The 23,387-nt window shown below is 43.0% G+C and overlaps 3 protein-coding genes across 3 annotated transcripts in view; 2 read left to right on the forward strand and 1 right to left on the reverse strand.

Annotated features, from left to right (window-relative positions):
• Window positions 1-11,392, forward strand: part of fndc3ba (fibronectin type III domain containing 3Ba) — a 104,378-nt gene extending 92,986 nt beyond the window's left edge. The window contains exons 25-27 of the mRNA XM_086156364.1: window positions 7,163-7,329; window positions 8,655-8,782; window positions 9,517-11,392. Coding sequence (XP_086012490.1) covers window positions 7,163-7,329; window positions 8,655-8,782; window positions 9,517-9,828 — 607 coding nt within the window. The 3' untranslated portion in view covers window positions 9,829-11,392. The remainder of the gene's footprint in view (window positions 1-7,162; window positions 7,330-8,654; window positions 8,783-9,516) is intronic.
• A 6,106-nt stretch (window positions 11,393-17,498) lies between these two features.
• Window positions 17,499-19,380, reverse strand: ghsra (growth hormone secretagogue receptor a). Its single transcript, XM_086161420.1, has 2 exons — window positions 18,537-19,380; window positions 17,499-17,812 (listed from the first exon to the last, which is right to left on the reverse strand). Exons 1-2 carry the CDS (start codon window positions 19,378-19,380, stop codon window positions 17,499-17,501), a joined length of 1,158 nt encoding a protein of 385 aa, XP_086017546.1.
• A 3,257-nt stretch (window positions 19,381-22,637) lies between these two features.
• Window positions 22,638-23,387, forward strand: part of pld1a (phospholipase D1a) — a 43,124-nt gene continuing 42,374 nt past the window's right edge. The window contains exon 1 of the mRNA XM_086156376.1: window positions 22,638-22,830. The gene's annotated coding sequence lies outside the window, so the exon portion shown is untranslated. The remainder of the gene's footprint in view (window positions 22,831-23,387) is intronic.

The following is a 23,387-nucleotide window of genomic DNA, read 5'->3' on the forward strand; positions in this document are numbered from 1 at the left end:
GTCATAATAACCGTTTTTTTTTTTTTCTTTATACAAAGAGTCTCTGCAGATGGAAATGGTCATGTCAGGCTCGTATCTCAGACCGCTCTGCCCCCCGGCCAGTAGATGTCAAAAAATTAAGACTCGGGTCAATACTACGCAGAAACCAACACTCGACGCAGAACAGAACACGAGCGGCTTCAGAGAGCGAGGAAGAGCTGAATCCATGCAGATTTGTGTGCCTTTCCCCCCCCACCCCCACTTTCCCTGCGTGCGTAGTAACCAGATGTACCGGAGAGAAGTCACGTTGAGGGGCATCTGGAGCCGGCCAGGATATAACCTCCGACAATCAGGCTGCCATTTGAACGAGTGGTCAGACAGGAGCGACAAAGAGGGAATTAGCGGCCTGATGAGGAAACGAAGGGGCAGAACATGGCCGTTGCGGAGAGATAGCGGTAGAATTGGAAGAAGAATAAATGATGTTTAACAAAAACTTAAATATAATGAAGCAGATTTTCCAAAGAGTGGATTAAGAGAGGAGCGAATAAAGAGGCTGGAGACGGGCCGCGGCAAATTGCAACTACGAGCCCTTTTTATTGTTCGTCTGTCAGGCTGCATCGCCTCTTCCCCTCAAATCCCATCGTATTGCGATCCCGGTTCAGCGGTGATTGATGTTTGAATTGAGACCTCGGCCGATGTCGAGTTCTGCACGCAGGTGTTTTGGCATATCCGGAATGGGACGGAGCACGACAGTCAACAGATGGAGCCCATATTCGCCAGGTTGCCATCTGTGGACGCCGTAGCCCGGAGGCAAACTGCCAGGCGCCTCATGAAAAGCAGCTAGGCTATTTAGATTGTTTTTATTTTGTTTGTTTCTGCAGTCACTTTCATTAGAGTTACTCTGTCCCTATGCTGGAGTGTAAGTAAATACTTGCAGGTCGTGGAAGTGCAGGAAACAGCATAAAAGATGATTCATATATCCATTTAGTTTGTTATTATGGGCATGTTTTACTCCAGCGGTCCCCAACCTTTTTTTTTTTGCACCACGGATCGGTTTAATGTCGGACAATATTTTCATGGACCGGCTTCTAAGGTGTCGCGGATAAATAAATATTAATATATAATTATTCTTGCTTTTTTTCTTTCGTAATACTCCAAATACTCCATTTTGTAAGTCGGCCTCTCGGTCTTTCTTATTAAATTCAGCTTTCTTTTTCTTAATAGTCATACGCTCTTCTTCTGTCTCCTCAATGAGCCTTTTCCCCTTTGCAAAGACGTCTGTTTTTTACTCATTTTGCCAGCTTGTGGGTTCAATATTAGCATTAATGTTTTACGTGACTGAGACCAGCATCTTGACATGCGTCAAGAGTGAGTCATAGACGGATGTAACAGGGAGAATTCTGTCATTTTTCAAAATAAAACATTGCTCAGACTCCGATATTAAATAAAACAGAGATAATGTAAGTTATTTATACTTACTGTGGGAACCGCTGTTTTATTGAATAAGTCTGATCCCTTTTTGAAACCACATAATTGGCCAAAATCCATAAGAATTAATAGATTTTGGGCTTTGACATATGGTAGATATGTGAATAACGCTGTACTTTATTATAATTTTTTTTTCTTTTCAATATTTCAAGATACGATAACATCCGGGCGGCCACGGTCGTGCATCAGTTCGTGCTTCCGACACACATCAGGAAGGTTCCTGATTTGATTCCTACAGGGGGCCTTTCTTTTTGGAGTGTCCATGTTCTCCCTGTGACTGCTTGGGTTTCCACAGAATTCTAAGATTTCCTTCCACGGTCCACAAAATGCATTAGTTTCATAGCGTTCAATTGCCCAGAGATGTAAATGACGTTGAATGATTGTATGTCTTTTTCTCTGTCAATGAGATGTGAATGGTTGGTTGGTTGTTTGTCTATATTGAGCATGAATGAATGAATGAATGAATGAATGAATATCTATATGTGGCCCTGCCATTGGCGACCAATTTATTCTCTTCGGGTCTTTTCTTTTCCATCTTTTTATTGTATATAAAGCTTAATCGATCCAGAGATCCGGCATCACCATTTTTTTAACATATATATGTAGCAAATATGCATAATAAATAATAGATTTATCATCGTATCAAATTCACATAGTTCATCGGAAATCACAAAATTTCTCAGCACACAGAAATCAGTGTCTTTATCTCACTATTTCCATTCATTTCAAAATCCCCGACAGGATGTAGCGGTCACATAATACTGGTCATGCTTCAATCTGTACCCCATGCTGACCTGCCGTATACCAAAGTATAAATAATGCATGACTTTGTCCGTGTTTGTGATTACTAGTCGAATATTCCCCTTTGAAAGATGTCCGTGCCGACGTCATTGAAGCGGGTGGAGGAAGGTCCGGTGTTTGGTCGTGGGGTGTTTTGCTTTGTAAGTGGTCCTTAAATTGCCCTTGAAGCACAATGATTCTCCAGAGTAACAATGGGAGTTTTGTTGCTCATGTTAATGGAGCTGTGAGTTTCAGCGCGCTGTTTACTTCTTGCTGCTCTGAAACCGCCATTTCTGGCAGTTTCAAGGTTTTTTTTTTGTTTTTTTTGTTTTCTCCCCAGACCTGCAGCCGTCCTGCTGCGCTGGTGCGTGACCCCCCCTTCACGTTCACTTTTTTTTTTTTGTGACAAACTTTTACAATGGGCAATTTTTATTCTTTGTTAATTTGCTTTGCCAACCGGTTGCTTTATGATGCATCAAGAGGGAGGAGGAATTTGAAGGCTGTTTTGAAATAATAAGAATGGATGCCTCGGAAATACTTTCGCTCTGTAAACAAACATATTGAGTGGCCGCCGGCAATATCGCAAATGCGATTTCCAATTTTTGCCAATAAATTCAATCATTGCCATTCGTCAAGCGATACCTAACTGCCCGTGTGTGTTTGTGTATCTCTGAGATGCCGTCCCTCGCCGCCCCGCCTCCTTTGCCACTCGTTAGTAAAAATCATTTTAATTTGTCTCGTTTCGGAATGGGTAACTCCATCCCGCTTAGACCTCTGGAGAAATAAGACGCCCCTCTTTCCGTGATTTTGCTTCATCCTTACTTCGTGCCCTTCCGTTTTGTTCAGCCAGGCCGCAACCGTGAGGGATTATTAAACGCTAGAAGATGCTCTCCTTCAGGTTCACAATATTGACTCCCTTTTGTTAGCCTTTCCTTTCTTCTTGCCCTCCGTATTTCTTTTTTTTTTTTCCCACCCCATTCTTATCTCTCCCCATGCGGTCTTGTTGCTCCCGTTCCATCCCCTACTCTCTTACTGCTCTTTTGATTTTTGTTTATTTATTTGTTTTTTTTTTTTCCCCCTCATTTCATTTATGTCACCCGGAATCCTATTCTGCCAGGGTGATTTCAAGTGTTAGGGCTCCATGGCAACCCGAGCCATCCAGGCTAAAAAAGCGTTCTACCAGTCAGTTCCAAGGGTTTTAAATTGGGGTTGAATGCGGAGGAAAGCTGAGTTTCCCTGGAAATAACCATGAAAAGACCAATCTGGAGTTAGTTAGTTGTTCTTCTATTTTCCTACCCTTCTTGTCTTGAAGACAGCACTGGATGCGGGTCAAACAACCTGCAGCTCAGACGTCAGAGCTCCGACTCTGAACATTTTCTCTTCGTTTTTTGACACGTTTCTCGCAATTTCAATCTATTTTTTTTTTTTTTTTTTTTTTTTACACAAGTGATTTGAATTACCTGCCAGAACTTGGGAACTTCTCTCATCTCCACGCACTTGTCTCTCGGAAGACATTCTTTCATTTTCTTTCCGAGAAGCTTCCAATTGTTTGTTCTCCTAGGAGACAAAAGAAAAGAAAACAAAGCAAAAAAAAAAACGACAGAACAACAAAGATGGTGGCAAATGTTGCGCCCAGACGTTAACATTTCTGAGTTTTCATTGTGTGGAGTCAACGCTTTCTTGAAACAGAATAGCATTATGTTCTCAAACTGTCAGGGTTGTCTCTTCTGCAAAACAATTGCATACCGCACAAATCCATAAACAGCATTTCTTCATCTGGTAGCAGTAAAATAAAAGCAGAATGTGTCCACCTGTGTATATACATTCTGCTCCATAATGTATGATAATCATTAATTAATACCTTTAGTTGAAGGGCTTCCAGCATTTTAATTAACTGTTTTCACAATCTCAAAGTTCAATATCCCATTTTGGATTATTCTAATATCATACATAGTAATGCATAATATAACCCACCCTCGCCTCAGTCTTTTAATTCAAGTGCCTTGAACAAAACGAAAATAACATAATTTGCATTTACTACATTGGTAATTACTTGCCCATTACCTTTAAAAAAAAAAAAACATAATTTTTTTAGGGAAAAAAAGGAATTCCTTTTTGAAATCAATCTGGTATGAAAGTACCTCCTTGTCCTGGATGGCATTGGATGAATATTATATATGGTTTTCCATACTAAAGCGTACATATATTAAATTAGTCAGCCGTAGAATATTGTTGTGCTGAGTTATTTCCACTTGACCTCTTTTTTTAGGTGTGTGTGTGTGTATGTGTGTGTATGTGTATGTGTGTGTGTGTGTGTGTGTGTGTGTGTGTGTGTGTGAGATCGGCACTTGATTTACGGCGCCATGTATCAGCAGAAAAATAAATCTCTCTCCGTAGGGCAGCCACATAAAGACCTCATCTGGAGTTATAGCTCAGTATTAAACAATGACCTTAATCATCTTCTCTTACTCTTTTGTCCTCTAACAGCAGATCCTCCGTCATCATCCCCTCGACGTAATTACGAGTCAACTTTTTCTCGCCCCGCTCCCCCTTATCCCTCCTCCCCCCTCCTCTTTTTCCACCTTCCATCAATGCCTGTTGTGTCTTTAGTAATGTGTCACGCAGAAAAGAGTTGTTTCCCCGTTTTTTTTTTCCTTTCCCCGCTCAGCTCTCTTAGTGCTCTACCCCAGCTCTACTCACAGCAGAACTTCATTCTGATTGGCCACCATGACGGCAAGGAGGCCAATCACATGTGATGATATAGGATCATACCATTATATGAAAACAGAGGGGGGGGGGGCAGCCACTCCACTTTGGGTGAGCCAGCAGGCAGCAGTGAGGGAGAGTATGAAAGTGCGTCGTGGTGTTGTACAAGAACTACCATATTTTTTGCACGATAAGGTGTACTTAAAATCCTCAAATTTTCTCAAAAATTGGCCATGGGCCTTATAATCCAGTGTGCCTTAGGTATAAATTTTTGTTGTGCTCACTGACCTCAAATCAATTTTGTGTGGTACACTGCGCTCAAAAATCGGTCAAAATATTTTTGTGCGACTTTGGTAAGCGACAAAGCTGCTCCGCTTGATCAATCCGTCTGACCGTCTGCAACTGACACAGGGATGTTGTATTAAAGTCGGTCTTTCGGTTGAATATGGGTCGCAACATCAGACGATGTTCGCTAACTAATTATGTAGAGCTGTGTTCATGGGTCCGCTATCGCTGGCAACTATGAACTCTGTGTAGTACGCTTACCTCCGCCATTTTTTGCAATACCGGTACGTACTGTACCTCAACAGAATATTACTGTGCATTTGTATATATGAGGACGCCCCAAAAATGGCACCTGTTCAGAGTTATGCTTACAAAGCGGAATTCAAACTCAAGGCTATCAGTCATGCAGTAGATCATGGAAATAGAGCAGCCACGAAGAATTCAGCATTAATGAATCAACGGTATGGAAGTGGAGGACGCAAGCCGATGAACTGTGCCAAGTAAAAAAGACCAAACAGAGTTTTGGAGGGAACAAAGCGAGACGGCCACAGTTGTACAACAAAATTGAACGACTAACCTGACGTTTTTGTTTCGCTTTATATACTGTATGTTTTATCATGAGCCTTATAACGCGTTGCGCCTTATGTATGAAAATAGACCCTCTCATTGATATTGCGCCTTATTATGCGGTGCGCCTTATAGTCTGCAAAATACGGTATGAGTGGTGCCTGAAAGCGAAGCAGCATCTGGCTGCAGTGTGAAGTTATTACGAACCACAACACAGAGTGCCTTCACCGCAAAATTAAAAGAACTTTAATAGCAGTTTCCAAAAACAACCCGCATAGGCATATCAGAAGTATCCATCCTCATCCAACTAGCAGAAGACCTGCTGAGCTGCTGGCGACCCAAAGCCTTGGTTTTTCCGCACCTGTTGAAGGTGATGGAGGGGAGACTGTGTCCCTCTGGCAACATCTGGTCCACCAGAATCTTCTCATAAACAGTCGGATCAGCCCATCCAAGCTGAGGCGTCTGATTTTTGTGAATGCTAATCTACCCAGAGGACATTAATAATGTTTGCTTGATTGTGATTCCGGTTCTGTCCTGTGGATTTATTTGCAGTTTTTTTATGTTAATTTGTGCAAAAAAAAAAAGTTAATTCAATTTTTAAACAAAATTAAGGATTTCTGTAACGAGTAAATCGGGCAATTATAAGGCTTCTCATAATAACAATGGAAGCAAAAGGGTTTTCAATGCCCGATGCATTCATTTTTAGAGTAAAATATAGGACTGCAAAAGATCCTAAATTAAGAGACATTCGGGAGGCTTTGGGAGCTGAACCAAAATAGCCCGATCTCTGAAAAAGCTGAACTTCAGATCACTATCTCTCCGCACCGACCCCAAACATTCTCTCCTCCCGTGGCTAAAACTTCAGGTCATTGCACCGAAGTGCAAGTAGTCGAGATAAACAGCTCATCTCCAGCCAGAGCTCTTATTTATCCCGGCGCCGCACGCCTGCCCGTCCTCCCAGAAACATTTAGCCGCCGTCTCTTCCTGTGTTTTCGGGTCGTGGCCTCGCCATGTTGATACTACCTTGTTATAAATCGAATTCTCTTTTACCGCTCTGCTCACTTCCTGTGTTTCTCCCAGAAGTTTTCCACTTGGTGCCAGACGCTGGCGGGAAATGAATACAGACGCGTATACAACCTGCCTCTGTGCGATTTACGATTCATTGTATTTGTATATGATGAGGCTATGATGCTTTTTAAGCACAGCTGGATTGGTGGTTAAAGTTCTAGGGCTTCTCTCTTATTCTTTACACACACACACACACACACACACCCTACTGTATTTTTGCTTTGTTTTTTTCCCCAATTGCTCTCCAATTGTGTGACTCAGTGTGCCCCCCCCCCCCCCATCCATACAGGTTTGTGACCATCTACCGTGGTCCAAGTCACACCTTCAAGGTCCAGCGACTGATTGAGTCCAGTAGCTACAATTTCAGAATACAGGCGATCAGCGACGCCGGGGAAGGTCCTTTCTCTGACACAAACACATTCTGCACCACCAAGTCTGTCCCCCCTGCCCTTAAAGGTAAACTCTCTCGGAAAATAATCTTGTGTGTGGTGCCAAGAATAGATAAGAAACTGTATTTTACTTGAAGAAATTATGTGTGTGTGTGTATAAATGTGTCTATATAGCTATATATACAGGACTGTCTCAGAAAATTAGAATATTGTGATAAAGTTCTTTATCTTCTGTAATGCAATTACAAAAACAAAAATGTCATGCATTCTGGATTCATTACAAACCAACTGAAATATTGCAAGCCTTTTATTATTTTAATATTTCTGATTATGGCTTACATCTTAAGAAAACTCAAAAATCCTATCTCAAAATATTGTAATATCATGAAAAAGTAATTTATGTTTTCTAATTGCATTACAGATGATAAAGAACTTTATCGCAGTATTCTAATTTTCTGAGACAGTCCTGTATAATGAACAGCCCGAGGAGATGTTAAAATAACATAGATCAAGCTAGATATAAGGAAAATAATTAAGATTTATAACAAATTATGTGTGTGTGTGTAGATATGTATGTTTGTATATATGTATATATGTGTGTGTGTTTGTATAATGAACAGCCTTCAGAGATGTGAAAATGACATATACACCTTTAAGACAAAAAGAAAGGAATATAGATAAGTAACAAATGACCTGGAAAGTTGTTTAGAAGTAATTGTTTTTGTCATACTAACTGAATATTTGAATGGGGGGATTTGCAAAAAAAAAAAAAAATTTACATATTAGTCTTGGCAGTCTTTTTGTGAAATGAGGTTCTTTGCCGTTACAATCTTGTTCCAAATTAAGTGATTTGTTTTACCAAATGAGCCAAAAGTGGTTGCAGAGTGTTAACTCAAGCCTCGATTATTGCCACGGTTACGTGGCCTTTGCTGATAATTGCATAAGTGATGTAGCCAGAGAGCAGCATGAGCATGACTACTGGGCAGGAAACAGGAAGCACTGATCTCAGGGATATAGAAAACACAAAAACACAACAGCCCTGAGGGTCCGGACCGTGTTCTGATGAGCTGGTCAGCGTTTATTCAGGGCGATATGACGCATATAGAATCAATCTGTCAAGACAATATGATTCCTATGTGTTTCGCTGGGGGTGATTACCCGCGTTATTTTAAATGGGCTGATATTACACGCGCTGAATTACTGCGTGCATTCGCGCAGATATTACATCCTTGCAGGCATATTGGTGTTACTAGTTATGAATGAATTCTTATTGAATCCATTTATTATCAGGTTCGACGTTGAGCGGAATAAGTTATTTTCTGTGTGTGCGTGTGTGTTTTCTCCATGCAATTTAAGTGATGACATAATGTAACTCCTCCCCCACCTCCACAGCTCCCAGAGTGCACCAGCTGGAGGGCAACGTTTGTGAGATCACTTGGGAGACGATCCAACCAATGAGAGGGGATCCGGTGAGCTATGTGCTTCAGGTGCTGGTTGGACGTGAATCAGAATACAAACAGGTTGGTTCTCCGCCGATAAACTGCTTTAATACACTCGCGGATATTTGCACGTGCACGCACACATGCACTCTGTGGTCAAATAAGGACCGTTGTTGAGAACTTTGGTGCCTCTCTAATCCGCTTGGTTATGTGTTCAGCGCTCGGGATGATGTTTTGTAATCAACCCGCTGAGCGAAAAATCTTTTTACTTTGATGGAAAATGTATTACAGAACACACACACACACACACACACACACACACAAGATGGAGAACATGAAAGAATGACACACGCAGAGTTGTTTTCTAATATATATGCATCCTCCCCGGGAGCCCTCACAGAAAAGGCATTGAAAGAAAAAGGAGATCCAGGGCGCCACCGGTATCCGGCGCATCCGATCGGATTTTTAATGACAATGCTCAGATAATTATATCTGAATATTTTCCAGTCTCATAAGAGGCCAGATAGAGCTGAGCTGTGATAACGCGTGATATGCGACAGGGCACCGGTGATATAAATCGAAGAGCGCAGCCGCTGTTTCTGTCGCTTCTCAAGAATAAATCCCAGGATATTCGATAGAAGAGAGAAAATCAAAATGAAAACACGGTGAACACAACCGAGTGTTCGGGTTAAAAAAAAACAAAAAAATATTGACTTTCAGGAAGTGGATGAGTTGAACATAGAATTTGACATGACATGAACTCGTGCGCCTCAACTTCTTTACTTTAAAATATTTTTTCCCCTCTCCCCTTCCAGGTTTTTAAGGGAGAGGAGGGCGTGTTCCAGTTTTCTGGTCTCCAAGGTAACACGGACTACCGTTTCCGTGTGGGAGCCTGCCGCCGTTGCCAGGATACGTGCCAGGAACTGTGCGGACCACTAAGCCCCTCCTCCTTGTTCACGCTGCGGCGCCAAGAAGCGTCGTCGTCGGGAGATCTGTGCGCCATGGAAACGGGCAAAGGGGCGGGCCTGATGTTGAGCGACGAGCGCTTCGCGGCGCTGATCGTGTGCGTGTTCGCGGGTTTCTCCATCCTCATCGCTTGCCTGCTACAGTACTTCTTCATGAAGTGAGGGAATTTTAACTATAGGATAGAAAGAGAAAGCGAAATCAAAGAGAAACTTTAATAAAAAAAAAATAAATAAACAAAAAGAAGAAAAAAACATCTATGAAAGAACCGAACGAAATCAAAACAAAACACTTGAGATGTACTTCTAAGGCTTTGTATGTTTTCTTAGTCAAAGTATCGATTCAGGCTTTCTTCAGCCCGGTTCTGTCGTTCTCTGCCGACACTCGGTCCCACTTGTCTCCGTCTTCGTACCGTCGTCCGTCTCATTGTTATGGATTTCTTTCGAGGGAAGCTCTGTCTTTGCCGAACCTCCGTTGGGAAAGAAAACTGATAATCAAGCCTTAAGATAGCTGTGAGCAGTTACTCCTCAGACTGACTTGCATGTTTTTATGTCGTATCTTTTTTTAAAAGAAAAAATCATATTCAATTAGAGAGCGTTTATATTTCTTGACGGTCATTGCCTTACTGTTTGTTTCTCAATGTTTTATTTTTTTAAATTTTTTATTCCTTTTTGCTGCAGTCTTTATTCGTTCAGCCATATTCAAATCTAGGCATTCAAAGCTTTAGCTGTTCATACTGTTATTATTCATTTGTTTTACTACTCTACAGGCTGTCAGTCGATCTGTGGAATTATGCACCTGCTTTCTCTCTTCTCTCACACACACACACACACACACACACACACACACATACACGCAGTTCCATTCATGCTACGACAATGAGAACACACTTTCCCTCCCCCCGCCCGAGGAAGTTATTCTCATCAGATTCATAACATTCATTCAGCTACCAAAGCAACGATGCAATCCATGTGGTGTAAGATGCTGCTATCCTGTGATTTTATTATAACTACAGAAAGAATGGAAAACCAGTTATCTAATATATATATATATATATATATACGTACAACAAACATATTATATCAAATATCTATGATGCTATAGAAGTGATGTAATATAAACAGTGGCGATGTAAGGTGTGAAGTACAGTGTGGAGGAGGGGGAGTTGACTCTGAGGTCAGTTCTGCAGCCCGATTGAAGGAGCGTTTTCGGAAGCATGGCTTGGATTGTGATTGGCCGCAGCCTTACCAGGAAAAAAGGGCTCAGCCGAGCATTTGATTGGCTCGCTCTGATTTGTCGGTCCGTAGTTTCCGCCTCCAGGCCCGTCTATCCATAGCTTTAGTAACCCCGTCGGATCACCAACCAACAGGTGCTCGCAGCCCGCCGGCTCGCAGCGCCTCTCAGTGCCGCGTGTGTGTGTTATCGCTTGTGTTTGTGAACCAGGAAAGCCATTAGGAGTTAGCATTCGCTTTACCGTGCCGCGGCCCTCAGCCAGAGCTGAAGCTGTACACCCCTCCCCTCTTCCAGTTAGTATGTGAATCAATATATCTGAAGACTCCTCCTCATCCCTTCACTTCCCATAATTACATGTTATTACCTTTGGCTCTGGCTGCTCATCTCTCGCTTTCAAATCCATCCGAGCTCTCGCTTTTTCTTTTCCTTCCCTTTATTATTATTTTTTTTATCATTTTTTTTTCCAAAAAAAAAAAGAAAAAAAAAAAAAAAAAGGTGCTTTATTGACATGTAATCAGAGCAGTAGCGAGTCTGCGGTCACTCATCCCGCGACGGAACATGTTCACCGGGGATTCGAACTAATTGTTCACTAACCAAACAAGCCTTCGACGGGACACAACTCAATGAAACAGGGCATTCTGACACACGTGACGCCCCCTCGTGCGCCGCTCTCGAACCCCCCCCCCCCCGATCCCTCTTCAACCAACTCAAAAACAAAGCCAAGGTACAGCCCGACACACACCCTGATGATCCAAAGAGGTCGCCCTGACCCCGCATGATTTCTGAGCGTCATGTCTGATTTTGTCAGGTGGGGCGTGGGGCAAGGGAGGGACGGAGGGTTGAGGAGGGGGCGGAGCTGTGTTTTAGGCCCGCCAAATCGGCTCTGATTGGCAGCCTGTAACGTACCTCAGGGATAAGGCCTTACAGAGGGGAGATCTAATCCTGTCACCCCCGAAACCCCCCCATTGCTGTCATATTAGCCTTTCTTCCTCTCCGTTTTCCTCTCTCTCTCTCTCTCTCTCTCATTCGGTTATTTTGATGCTGCGTCTCGTCCTCTCGTCTATGCTGTGCCTTGCTCCTGTACGTGTCAGTAAGCAAAGTCGTTTACTAGCTCAAAAAAAAAAAACCTTTGCCAAAGTTGATGGGAAAGTTAAGGTAGAGTTCTTTTGTAGGTTTTATTTATACTATATATTTGCATACAGTACTTTACATGCCAATTACAGTGCAATCTTCATTTATTTATTGTTAAAAGATTAAGAGACAATTGTAGTTATGTACTAATTTTTTTTTTCCCTTGTAGCATGTTTTTTTTTTCTTTTCTTTTTTTTTTTTTTTTTAATGGATGTATGTTAGATTGTATGATTAAGGCCAGCATTCCTTTATCTCAGTAACCCTTTAAGTATTCTCTCCAACAGCTGTTGGGAACTTGTAGCTCATCAGTCCATACGTCGCAGTTATCATCGCTGTTTTTAAAACATGTAACCAAATGCCTATATATTGGTGTTTTTTTTTGTTTTTTTTGTTTTTGTTTTGTTTCATCTCCTGTTTCAGCCACGCTCAGCTGAGTAGTAAGTGTAATACTTAGATAGACATGTAGCAAAGCCAGGCCTAAAGGTCAAGTTCAAATCATCTGTATTTGGATAAATGTTCCTTCCTTTGGCTTTTTTTTTTGTCTGACTAGTGTTATAACAAAGCTTCTGATATCGTTTTATTATTTTTCTCCAAAGTGCGGGCTTCTCGTGTCCACTAGATGTTGCATTTCCAGTTGTCTAAAGGGTTCTGTGATATTCTTCTGTAACAACACAGCATTACGACTATTATTATGACTATTATTCTCTGAAAAGGAAAAAAAAATAACTTGATCTGTGATTACGCTTCTTGTCATATTATCTTTTTATTATTTTGTAAAGCAAAATGTGCCATTTTAAAATGTGTAGCCCCTTTCAGAGGAATTTCTCTCTTTTTTTTTTTTTTCTTTTTTTTTTTTGAACAGATTTCACACTGAAAAAAAGGCAAAACAATCATACGATGATTTCAGGCAGATAATAATGAATATATTGACGATTTCTTGTTCAGGCTAGTGCTGGTATAGCAGTAGTGACTATTTTGTATCCAGTATTTTGCTAAGAGATGATATACAGAGATATCTATAGAGCTATAGAAAGAGATGGTAAATACATTCTGACTAACAGAGTTGAAGCACTTTTTTATGCCGAGCATTAGTCTTGATGAGGTTAATGAGTGAGAGGAGACATGCAGTCCCACATTCTTGTTCCAAACACTACTGCCAACCACGTCTGTTACATTCATCGTTTTTTTTTTTTTTCCTGTCGCTGCGTCACTGTGATTTCGGCATTACTTGGTGCACGCTCATGTACTTCTCCAGCGGCGCTTTTTCTCAGACGCTCACACGGTGACGGGCGACACGTGAGGTGACCTGTCCTCAGCCCCGGCCGGAAACCCTTTTTATTCTTCATTTCAAGCCTTAATGCCCCAAATGGAGAGTAGGTCAGGCCAGTCATGTTAGTGTTGAATAACCCAAGACTGTATTTGTGGGCAGGGTACTCCCTTTATGTGCTTTGTTGTTTTGTTTAGTTTTTTTTAGTAAAAGATGCTGGTGATTTTTCTTGACCACCCCGCCCTGCCGTCCCCTCCCCACCCAACTTGCAGGTCCTGCACATTTTGGTGGGTATTTCAACATTGAGAGACAATGAGATTTTTTATTTCAATTTTATTTTTTTCGCCCAGCAACCCCACGTCTGTGCCTTGTGATCAGATTTTCTTTTTTTTTTTTAGTTTCCTTTTTTTTTTTTTTTTTTTGGTTATATTTTTTGTACGTTTTACAGTTAGTAGAGATTCTGACAGAGATTGGCAATTTGACAAACGTACAGAGACTCACAGGTATTTAACTATTTTTTAAGCGAGACAAAAAAAACATATTTTTACCTCACAATTTAAAAACAAACATTCCAATGTTGTCATGGTCTAAGAATTGAGAGAAAAAAAATCATGCATTTCTTCTTGTATTGTAAATGTTAGACAATTTCATATGCATTCTATAAAAAAAACTGCCATATCAATTTTAATGTATAGATTTTTGCAAATACTACCCTATGTATGTAAGACGTAACTGTATCGGTAGCGTATATATAATATATTTATGCCCAATAAATGTTTTAATTTTTTTCTGACTTTGATTACAAGTGTATGCTTCATTGTGACTTCCATGAATCTCAACGCGCGCTTGTGTGTGTGATGCTTACATCTGCCCATTTATTGATTTTCAGCGCCGGGTTTTAAGGGGAAGCAATAAAGCACTTTTCAGCAGTGCAGATAGATGTAATCAGGGATGGATTGTAATCAAGTACATTTACCTAAGTTATGAGATTTGGTAACATATTCAAGGTGCTTTTACTTGGCCATAACCTTTTATGTTCATGTTAATATACGTCCGCCTCACTACAATCCCAAGGGGAAATGATCCTCTTCTCATCGCCGTTTGACCGACAGCTGTATTTACCTTTCGGGTTACATTGTTCTGCACCCTCCCGAGCCGAGTGAAAGACACATAAATCCAAATATGTTGATTTTGTTTGTGATAAATTGGAGGATTAAGTGTCTCCTGCCACGTAACATAAATCAGCCCTTTTAAAAAGCCTTTTGGAAAGCTTTATGCGAAAAAATTTATGGCCAAGAAACTCATAAAAGGACAGTTTTTTGTTGTTTTTTTTTGTTTTTTTTTGCAGGGAGGGAAGGATGACTCTAGAGGCGTGTTTTTCTGAAGAAGAGTGCTTGTATAAACTACCTGTGGTGAATACCAGCACTGTCCGCAACAGCTGTGACAAGCTTTAAAACAATCCTGTAAATCAAAGCTAGTGAGAATTATTCCTTACAGGAGGGAAAAGTTTTAAGAAGGACAATTGTGCACTTTGATGTTTTTAATGATGTAAATGAGCTGCAGGATTGGGGATTTAGAATTCAGAGTTGCACGGAGAATATCACAAAGAGATAATCCTATTCGTTATAAGTTCTTTACATTGTTTGGCGTTGTGGCGATGCAAACGTTGACATGTCAATCCTGCCATTTTGGTCCGGACTAAAGTATCAGCAAAGAGAGGAGCCTTCTGACTCTGTATTGACATTGTGTCTCTCTCTTTATCTGTACTTTTAGGTGAAATGTTTCGTCTTAGTATCTACTTACAGCTCCTAGGGACTCATCAGCTTCTCCATTGCTTTATTAGCATGGTACTTGTTGCCAATGAACACAGTAACGGTGAACATGAGTACGTCATACATGCCAAACAGCAGACATTGGCACCGCTGGGCTGCGTGAAGGTGCCCCCAAATAGTTTCGTTTTGATCGAATAGGAAATACACATTCTCCAAATAAAAGAAAAATACATTCATTTGTATTCTTTGAACATCCTGCAGATCGATAAGATACTATGTTGTGGCGTCAGAATGCAGCCCTCTACCAGGAACAGTAACAAGCCAACATTGTTTTGGCGCCGGGGGGGTTTTGGTCGGACTGCCGAACCCACCGGCGTCTGAAGCATAGCGAAGCATCGACAAAGTCAAGAGACGCACAACACCTAAATGTGACATTTTGTTCAGATCACCATCTAACATGTTCACTTCTATCAGTGCATATGGCATCATGTACTGTACACGTTTCATTTAAAAATCATCTTACAAGGCAATAAATAAACAGAAGTAGTCCATTTACATTGTGCATGTTTGATTGAAGGAGTCACAATGACTGAGGGCGCTTGACTGAAACAAGCTTGACACATTAGGCACATAGATGTCGTTTGAAGTTTAAGGTTGAAGGTTCGAAAATCTCTGAAAGAGGTATAGCGCAAACAATCGCGTTTCACTCGTCTTTTATCCCCTTGACGTTTACCAACAACGTTCAATCCAAATTTCAAATCTCTTTACTCAGTTCTAACGGCGGCCACTAGGTGGTGAAATGGGCTCCCTGAACCAATGCAAATTGCCACTTGGCTTGCTGAGGTGTAAAAGATCCCATCCAAACATAAAATTAAGGCATACAAAAATACTCTTGTAAAGTTATACTGTTCTATTCGCTTTTTTTTTTTTCTTTTTGCAGAAAAATACAATCCCACCTTAATATCCCCAGACCGACACTTGTATATTTTTCCTTGCATGTAATTGAATTTCACAAGTTTGACAGCTGGACAAAGTTTGCTGTGTGTGAGTGTGTGTTCCTTTTTAACAGGTTTATCTTAAAAAATATTAATATTACTATCGAAGAACAGCTTTTTTGGTGTTGAACAGTGAAACTTTAGTGACGGAAAATTCGATGCATTTGGGACCGAGGGGGGTTAACTTTCGCAATGTGTCTTTACAATTGGTTTTATTATTTTTAGATCATTTAAAATGGTTGTCGGTGTATATGGTGTGTGAATGGTTGTATGTCTCCATATGTGGCCCTGTGATCGACTGACAACTATCCACCCACCCACCCCCCCGGCCCTGAGTGCAGAATAAGCGGCGTAGATGGTGAATGAATAGATAAATCTACTTCATTTCCCAGAACGACTCGACTGAGCCCACTATTTTTTCTCTACAATTGCAAGATAGACGATCCTGCGGTGTATGAAGGTAACTAACTTCAGTTCTCCTGAGATGTTGAGAATGTAAGTAAACAATGGAAATGAACTTGGATCCCTCATTTGAACTAAGAAAAAAAAAAAAAAGATTTACTATTGCCCTGAAACACAATAATCATTTCTTTCCTGATTTTCACATCACCAATAATCTTAATTTTCTGTGAGGATAATTACATGTGCATATTCAGAGAAACTATGTAAATCATAACTAAAAAGGCACACCAAATGGATACGCACATGCAAACAGCACTGGGTGTAATACCCCTACTGTTTTACTGTAATCACATAACATGCGTGTCAAAATGTCGTTATTCATTGCCGATCCAATTCCGATGACTGGTGTGTTATTCTTGTATTAGAATAAAGATAGATAGACTTTTTAAAGTGGTTTTAGGGTATTTTTAGATACATTTAGAGTACATTGAGTCGTCTTCTTCAAATGATCAGTAGAAATACAACAGTCTGACATGCTAGTATCCATCAGGTTTAAGTAGAAAAAAAAATGATGTTTTGATTCATTTGTAATGGATTACTTTTTGTACATTTTGTACTGACATGCGCACAGATGCTCTCCACCATTCAAGAACACGCAATCTCTCACTTTCTCTCTCACACACACACATGCACGCACACACACGCATGCACACCACAACTCTGAACCCTGTGCCTCTTGCAGGGAGCACAGGGCAGAGCCCGAAGTTCTACAGTGCTTTCATTGTCATCCAGAATATATATATATACAATATAAGATGGTTCTGTCCTATGGCCTTGTGTCTTGTGTATGTACATGCACGTGCTCCGTGCGTTGTTGTTTGTTTTTGTTTTTCCTACATTCCCATCAATGTAAGAAGCACTTTGGGTGGAGCTCGACAGGTTTTTGGTGAAAACAATCCGAAGGGGTGGAGGGGGGGGGGGGGGGTGTGAAGGAGCGCTGATGGTGCGTAATGACAGTTTGAGAGTCAGGGGTCTCAGATGCTGACGGTGGATTCCGTCCAGCCGTTGGAAGCGTCCCCCTTCATGGTGCTGGCTGTGCGGGCGCGCTGCGGCTGGTTGTCGCTCAGGCCGAAGAGGCGCGCCGCCGCGCCCCTGTACTTCCAGGACATGGTGTTGTAGAGGATGGGGTTGATGGCGGCGCTCAGGTAGAAAAGAACCACGGACACCATGCTGCAGTATTCGGACAACAGGGACAGCAGCGGGGACGGGTCGTCCAGAGAGCGGAAGTGCAGGTAGCGACCGACGTGGAAGGGCAGCCAGCACAGGACAAACGCCAGCACCACCACAACTGGGAGGAGAGGACAGAGGGAGGAAGATGAAGAAAGGAGGAGGAGGAGGAGGAAGGAGAGGGGATGGGAAGAGGAGTGGAGGAGGAGGAAGATGAAGAGGGGTGGAGAAGGAGTTGGATGTAGAGGAGGAAAGGAGGATGAGAAAGAGGAGGTAATGGATAAAGAGGAGAAGGAGGAAGGTGAAGATGCAGAGGAAAGGAGGAGGGGTTGCAAATGTAAAGGAGAGAATGATAAAGATGAGGTGATGGTTGAAGAGGAGTGGAGAAAGGATGAGGATGGAGATGAAGAGTAAAGGAGGAGGAGGGGGAAGAGGAGAGGAGAAAGAGGAAGACGATGCGATGGATGAAGAGGAAAGGAGAATGGAGAGGTGATGTATGGATGAAGAGAAGAGGAGGAGGAGGAGGAAGAAGATGAAGAGGACAGGAGAAGGAGGAAGATGAGGATGAGAGGTGGAGGAGGGGAGAAGGAGGAAGATGAAGAGGAAAGGGGGAGGATGGAGAGGTGATGGATGGATGAAGAGAAGAAGAAGAAGATGAAGAGGAGAAGGATAAAGAGGGTGTGATGGATGAAGAGGAAGAGGAAAGGAGAAAGAGGAAGAAGGGATGATGGAGGAAGAGAGGAGGCGATGGAAGGAGGGGTTCTAGAGTGGTTTGATGGCATGCGGTGGATCCCCGCAGAGAGCGGGCCGGGACGCGACCGTGCGTAACGCGCGCCCAAACTTACCCAGCATTTTGACGGTCTGCCGGTTGCTTCTGTCCCGGTGCGCCGCGCAGGAGCTGATGTTCGTCTCCCGGTGTCTCCGCCACAGACGGCGGCCGATGAGGCTGTAGAGCACCGTGAGGCAGAACACCGGCATGAAAAAGAACACGGAGCTCAGCCACACCATGGCACCCATGAGGCCCGACTCCACGGCGTAGTGCGTCATCCTGCACTCACGCGTGTCCGCGTCCTCCGCGGCGAAGCCCCCGCTCTCGTTCACCTCCACGAGGAACCCCGCCAGGCCCGCGCCGTCCCGCTCCACGCCGACCATGACGAACACGGGTCCGGCGCTCAGGAGGGACACCGTCCACAGGACCAGGATCAGGGCGCGGACGCGCCCCTTGGTGACCAGGGCTTTGGCGCGCAGTGGGAAGCAGATGGCCACGTAGCGCTCCACGGAGAGCGCGGTGATGCTCAGGATGGTGGAGTACGTGCACGACTCGGACACGAACTGGAACAACTTGCAAAGCGCGTCCCCGAGACGCCAGGGTCTGTACCTCCACATGCGGTAGAGGTCCAGAGGCATGCAGAGGAAGATGAGCAGGTCGGACAGCGCCATGCTGCACAGGTACAGGTTGGTCGTGGTGCGCATGTCCCGGTACTTGCTGACCACCAGGATGGTCATGACGTTCCCGGCCACGCCGACCAGGAACAGTAGCGTGCACGCGGCGGTGATAGCCGTGAGGAGGGGGATGGAGTAAAAATTCAGAGGCGGGTGGAGAAAGTCGAAGTTGCCCGTGGCGTTGCGCGTCTCCTCCCAGCTGCGGTTATGGGAGATCCACTCCGAGAGGTTGCGCCAAGAAGGCATGCTGTGGACGCGGTTAGTCGCGGGGCCGCGCCTGGTCCGGATCCCCGAAACCCCTCCGGACCCCGTCGGCGCTGCCGTGTCCTGTCATGGTGATGCTTTTTTTAAAAGTTCGGGGATATGCGGATTACTAGCAGCCGTGCGGGGATAGCAGCCGTGCGTACAATCCACGGATCCTTCGGTGCGCGCAACGACCTTCTGGGTCAGATGGAGAGGATCCGCTTCGTCTGCAGTGCGTCTTCTGGAGCGATCCATCCGAGAATCCTCCTCAACGAGCTGAACATCACGCACGCACACACATTTCTGTTAAATCCCGCTCCGATAACGAGATTTGGGGGGAAAATAATCAACATATTTCTTCACATCCCCTCCTTTGGTGACTTGGATGCATTCCGCGGAGTCCCCACGAAGATGACTTTACGCGCATCAGACAAAAACAACAACATAAGAGACGAGTTCCGGGTGGAAGGGTGGAGGAGGGAGGGGGTCCCACTGGGTGGAGGAAGGGGGGGGGTGTCCCACCCGACGCGTCAGCCGAACAGGAGCGGGTAAACAACGGCCACGGTGAAGACAAACACCGTGCGGCGGAAAGGATGCAGTTTGATGAAAGCCACGAGTACCACGCAGGGACGGCGCATTGTCGCCACGTGGTCACGCCGAGTGAAGACGAGGGAACTGGGGGTCTTCGTGGAGCCGGATGAAGAGATACACCCACGTCAGGACGGGGGGGGGGAGGGGGGAGGACACACATGTGCAGGTGAAGTGATGCTGGTCTGGGAGTGGGAGTGGGAGTGGGGCGGGGGCTCTGGTGAGTCACTCCAGCGCCACCCACAGGTGCTCGACTCCCATGGGGATTTATTTTTTTGTATTTTGCACTTGACAGCTGTAATGAAGCGAATCTTACTTGGATGATTCCACTGCCACGCTGATGAATATTAACAGTCCACTTAGGCGTGTAATGAACTGCGGGCTGTGCAAGGCGACACCACGGACCGTAATGTGGAAGTAATGAGTATGAATGTTTCATATTTTAATACATCTATTTATGTATTTCTTTAAGTACCAAGGTGCATCAAATCCATCTCCCGGATGTGGGGTTTGTTTTGAAATGGCATCATTATACAAAAACTCAAAAAAAAAATATATGAGGAGGATCATATTATTATTATTATTATTATTATTATTATTATTATTATTATTATTATTATTATTATCCATTTATTTGAAGAGGAAAAGTGGTTTGCTTGTTAAACCAGATTATCTATTTATGGACTCATCTGAGATCTCAGGGGTGCCAGCCAAAACAGGTGTAGAATAAGCAAGATGGTTCAGCAATTAACAGAAAAATGAACAAAAATAACAAAGTGATTTCTGTCAAAAGTAATCAAAACATTTAACAAACATACAACTGCTGGGAAATTCAAAGAAAAAAACAACAAAGCTATTTTAATAGTTACAAGGAAATGCCCTCGTTTTTCATAGAAACTGTTTTTGGAAAACGAGACAATGTTTTTTTTTTTCTATCCTCAATGTCTCAACAAATCTTCTCTTTGTTTTTACTGCACTGATGCAAAGTTCATGTTTGAGATATTATCAGCTCTTTGCCCTTTGAACTGTTATCTGTGCAGACAATATTATGCAGCCATGCAGGTATGATTTAGGGCGGAGGGAGAGAAGAGCTATAAAAGACTAGAAGGAAAGGAGACACAAGAAAGTGAAGACACAAACATCGTTTCACAGCTTTTCACCACAACTGGTATGTACCTCACTGTTCTTTTTTTTCATTTATTTCATTCAAACGTTCAATCTTTGGCCATTTAGCATCGTCTCTCCGGGATCCAATGACACTTTAACAGCTCGTAGCAACAGAGGAAGCTGGGATCACACCTGTTGCCACAGTGAAGGGTGTTTTTCGATGTCGGGAGGAAACATTCCCTGCGATCACGGAAATGTTACAGCTGCTGTTGTAGTTGTATGATATTTTATTACTTCTGCCCTTTTAATATGGCTGAACTAATGTTTCTGTCATGAATTCCTGTCACTGTGTTTGAAATTGCTCCGGTATTTTTAGAGTATCTTAACAGTGCCATGTTTCTCCATAGGACGTGTGTGTATGTGTGCGTGTGTGTGTGTAGCTCTGTAAGGTGAACGTGACAGCAAACAGCTGTGTGTCTTTTGCGCAAGGGTGTGAATACCTGGAGGTTTCAGTCTGAATTCACAAACTCAATGAACATCACTTTCTGCAGGCCATGCAGTACATCCATGTGTCCGCACGGTAGCAGCAGAGACATGTTTATGGTTCCATGCACTCAAAGTAGAAGTCAATAGTCCTGTTTGTGGATTTCAATTAGTAAATCGTTGAAAATCCAATGGGATGGACTTCGAGCTTTTAATCTCTAATTCACCATAAGAAATATTCTACATCAGCATAATTTCAATGTGCACCATCATATACAATAAACAGAACACAATGTCAATATGATGTTTTGGAAGAGACGTATAAAAATGCACAACTTCCAATACTTTCAATTTAGAACTGATCTGAAGTGGCCTTTATATATATATTTCGATAATTTCAGAATTGTTTTCAAAACGGCCACAAATACGATCATACATTTTTTGTTGATGGAGAGATTTTTTTAAACGTTAATTTCTTGCCAGTTTCACCTGATTCTGTGCAATATTCTGACTTTTAAAAATGGCCTCTTAGTACTAAAGTAAACATTTGACCAATTTAAATGACACTTAAGCCCAAAGTAATTCAAATTTCACATTTCCCCCTTTTTTCCTTTCAGTTCAATATGAACTTAATCAACACGATCGCGTACCTCGTTGTGTTGTAAATACATTGAGTGAAATAAATGTGGATAAATGTTCTGGAGTCTGAACATCTGATGTATTAAATACGTTTTTATTTTATTTATATTAATATTTATTCAGTTTTTAAAAGCATTCTTTATTAATGAAGCCCCCTATCTATCTATCTATCTATCTATCTATCTATCTATCTATCTATCTATCTATCTATCTATCTATCTATCTATCTATCTATCTATCTATCTATCTTGTTGAAATGTATGCAAAGTAAAGGCAAAGTGAGTGGAGTCCACTCCTTCTTCCCCGAAATTCCTACACTGTCTTTGTCTCGTCCAATCAAATTCGTCTGCAGACGGAGTCTCCTCCTGTGATTGGCGTAGAGTTTCCTAGGCCCCGCCCACTCACAGAAAGTTCGCTGTGAGTTGTGGGTTGCTTTTTTTTTCCTGTGTGTTTTCTTTCCCAGCCACATTTGCACACTTCCACGGCGGAGGTGTCGGACCGGAGCCGGCGCGGCCCCACGGGAGCTCAGGGGATCTTTGCGTGTTTGTTTTTTTTTTTTTTTGGGAAATCCGAGTGGAGAGGAGTGGGCTGATGATTCCGCGTGGAATGTGGACTCCGCGTCCACGGGAAGGGCAGGTTGGTAATGCACCCCCCCATCTCTCTCTGCCCGACCCCACTAGGTTCTATTTGTGTCCGGGACACGCGTGTTTTCGGGTCCGACTCATGCGTGGGAATCGCGTTGAAAAATATGTGATTTTGTCACAACCGTGACACGAACGGCTACGCGATGATTTCTGAGTGAATGATTCAGGTGTCTGTGACCTTGCGTGTGCATGTGCGTGTGCGTGTTTTCACTTGTCTAAACTTGTCAAACCATTACTGGCTCCAGAAGTGTGACTCTCTCTCCCCAATTGCACCTCCACTCCAAGCAACTGAGAAGATGTGGAGCGTACTTTGCATCTGTGTCCCTGTTGCTTGCTTGCTTGACGTGCACGAGCACATGTGCACGCTCCTGCCACAGTGCTCTTACCCTGAGTCCCCCCCCCCTTCACACAACAACAACAACCAAAAGAATTGTCTGCTTTCCTTGCAATACATCAAAAGCTTAGAGTTGAGTTTTTCTTCCCTTCAGGATTTGATCGCTCTCGGGGTTTGGAGGGGTTTAGTAGATCCAGATGTGCTCTCATACCGCT

Source organism: Fistularia commersonii, chromosome 1 (genome assembly GCF_037954325.1).
Source record: "Fistularia commersonii isolate RoL2024-O1a breed Wild chromosome 1, RoL_Fcom_v1.0, whole genome shotgun sequence".
NCBI classification, from domain to species: Eukaryota; Metazoa; Chordata; class Actinopteri; order Syngnathiformes; family Fistulariidae; genus Fistularia; species Fistularia commersonii.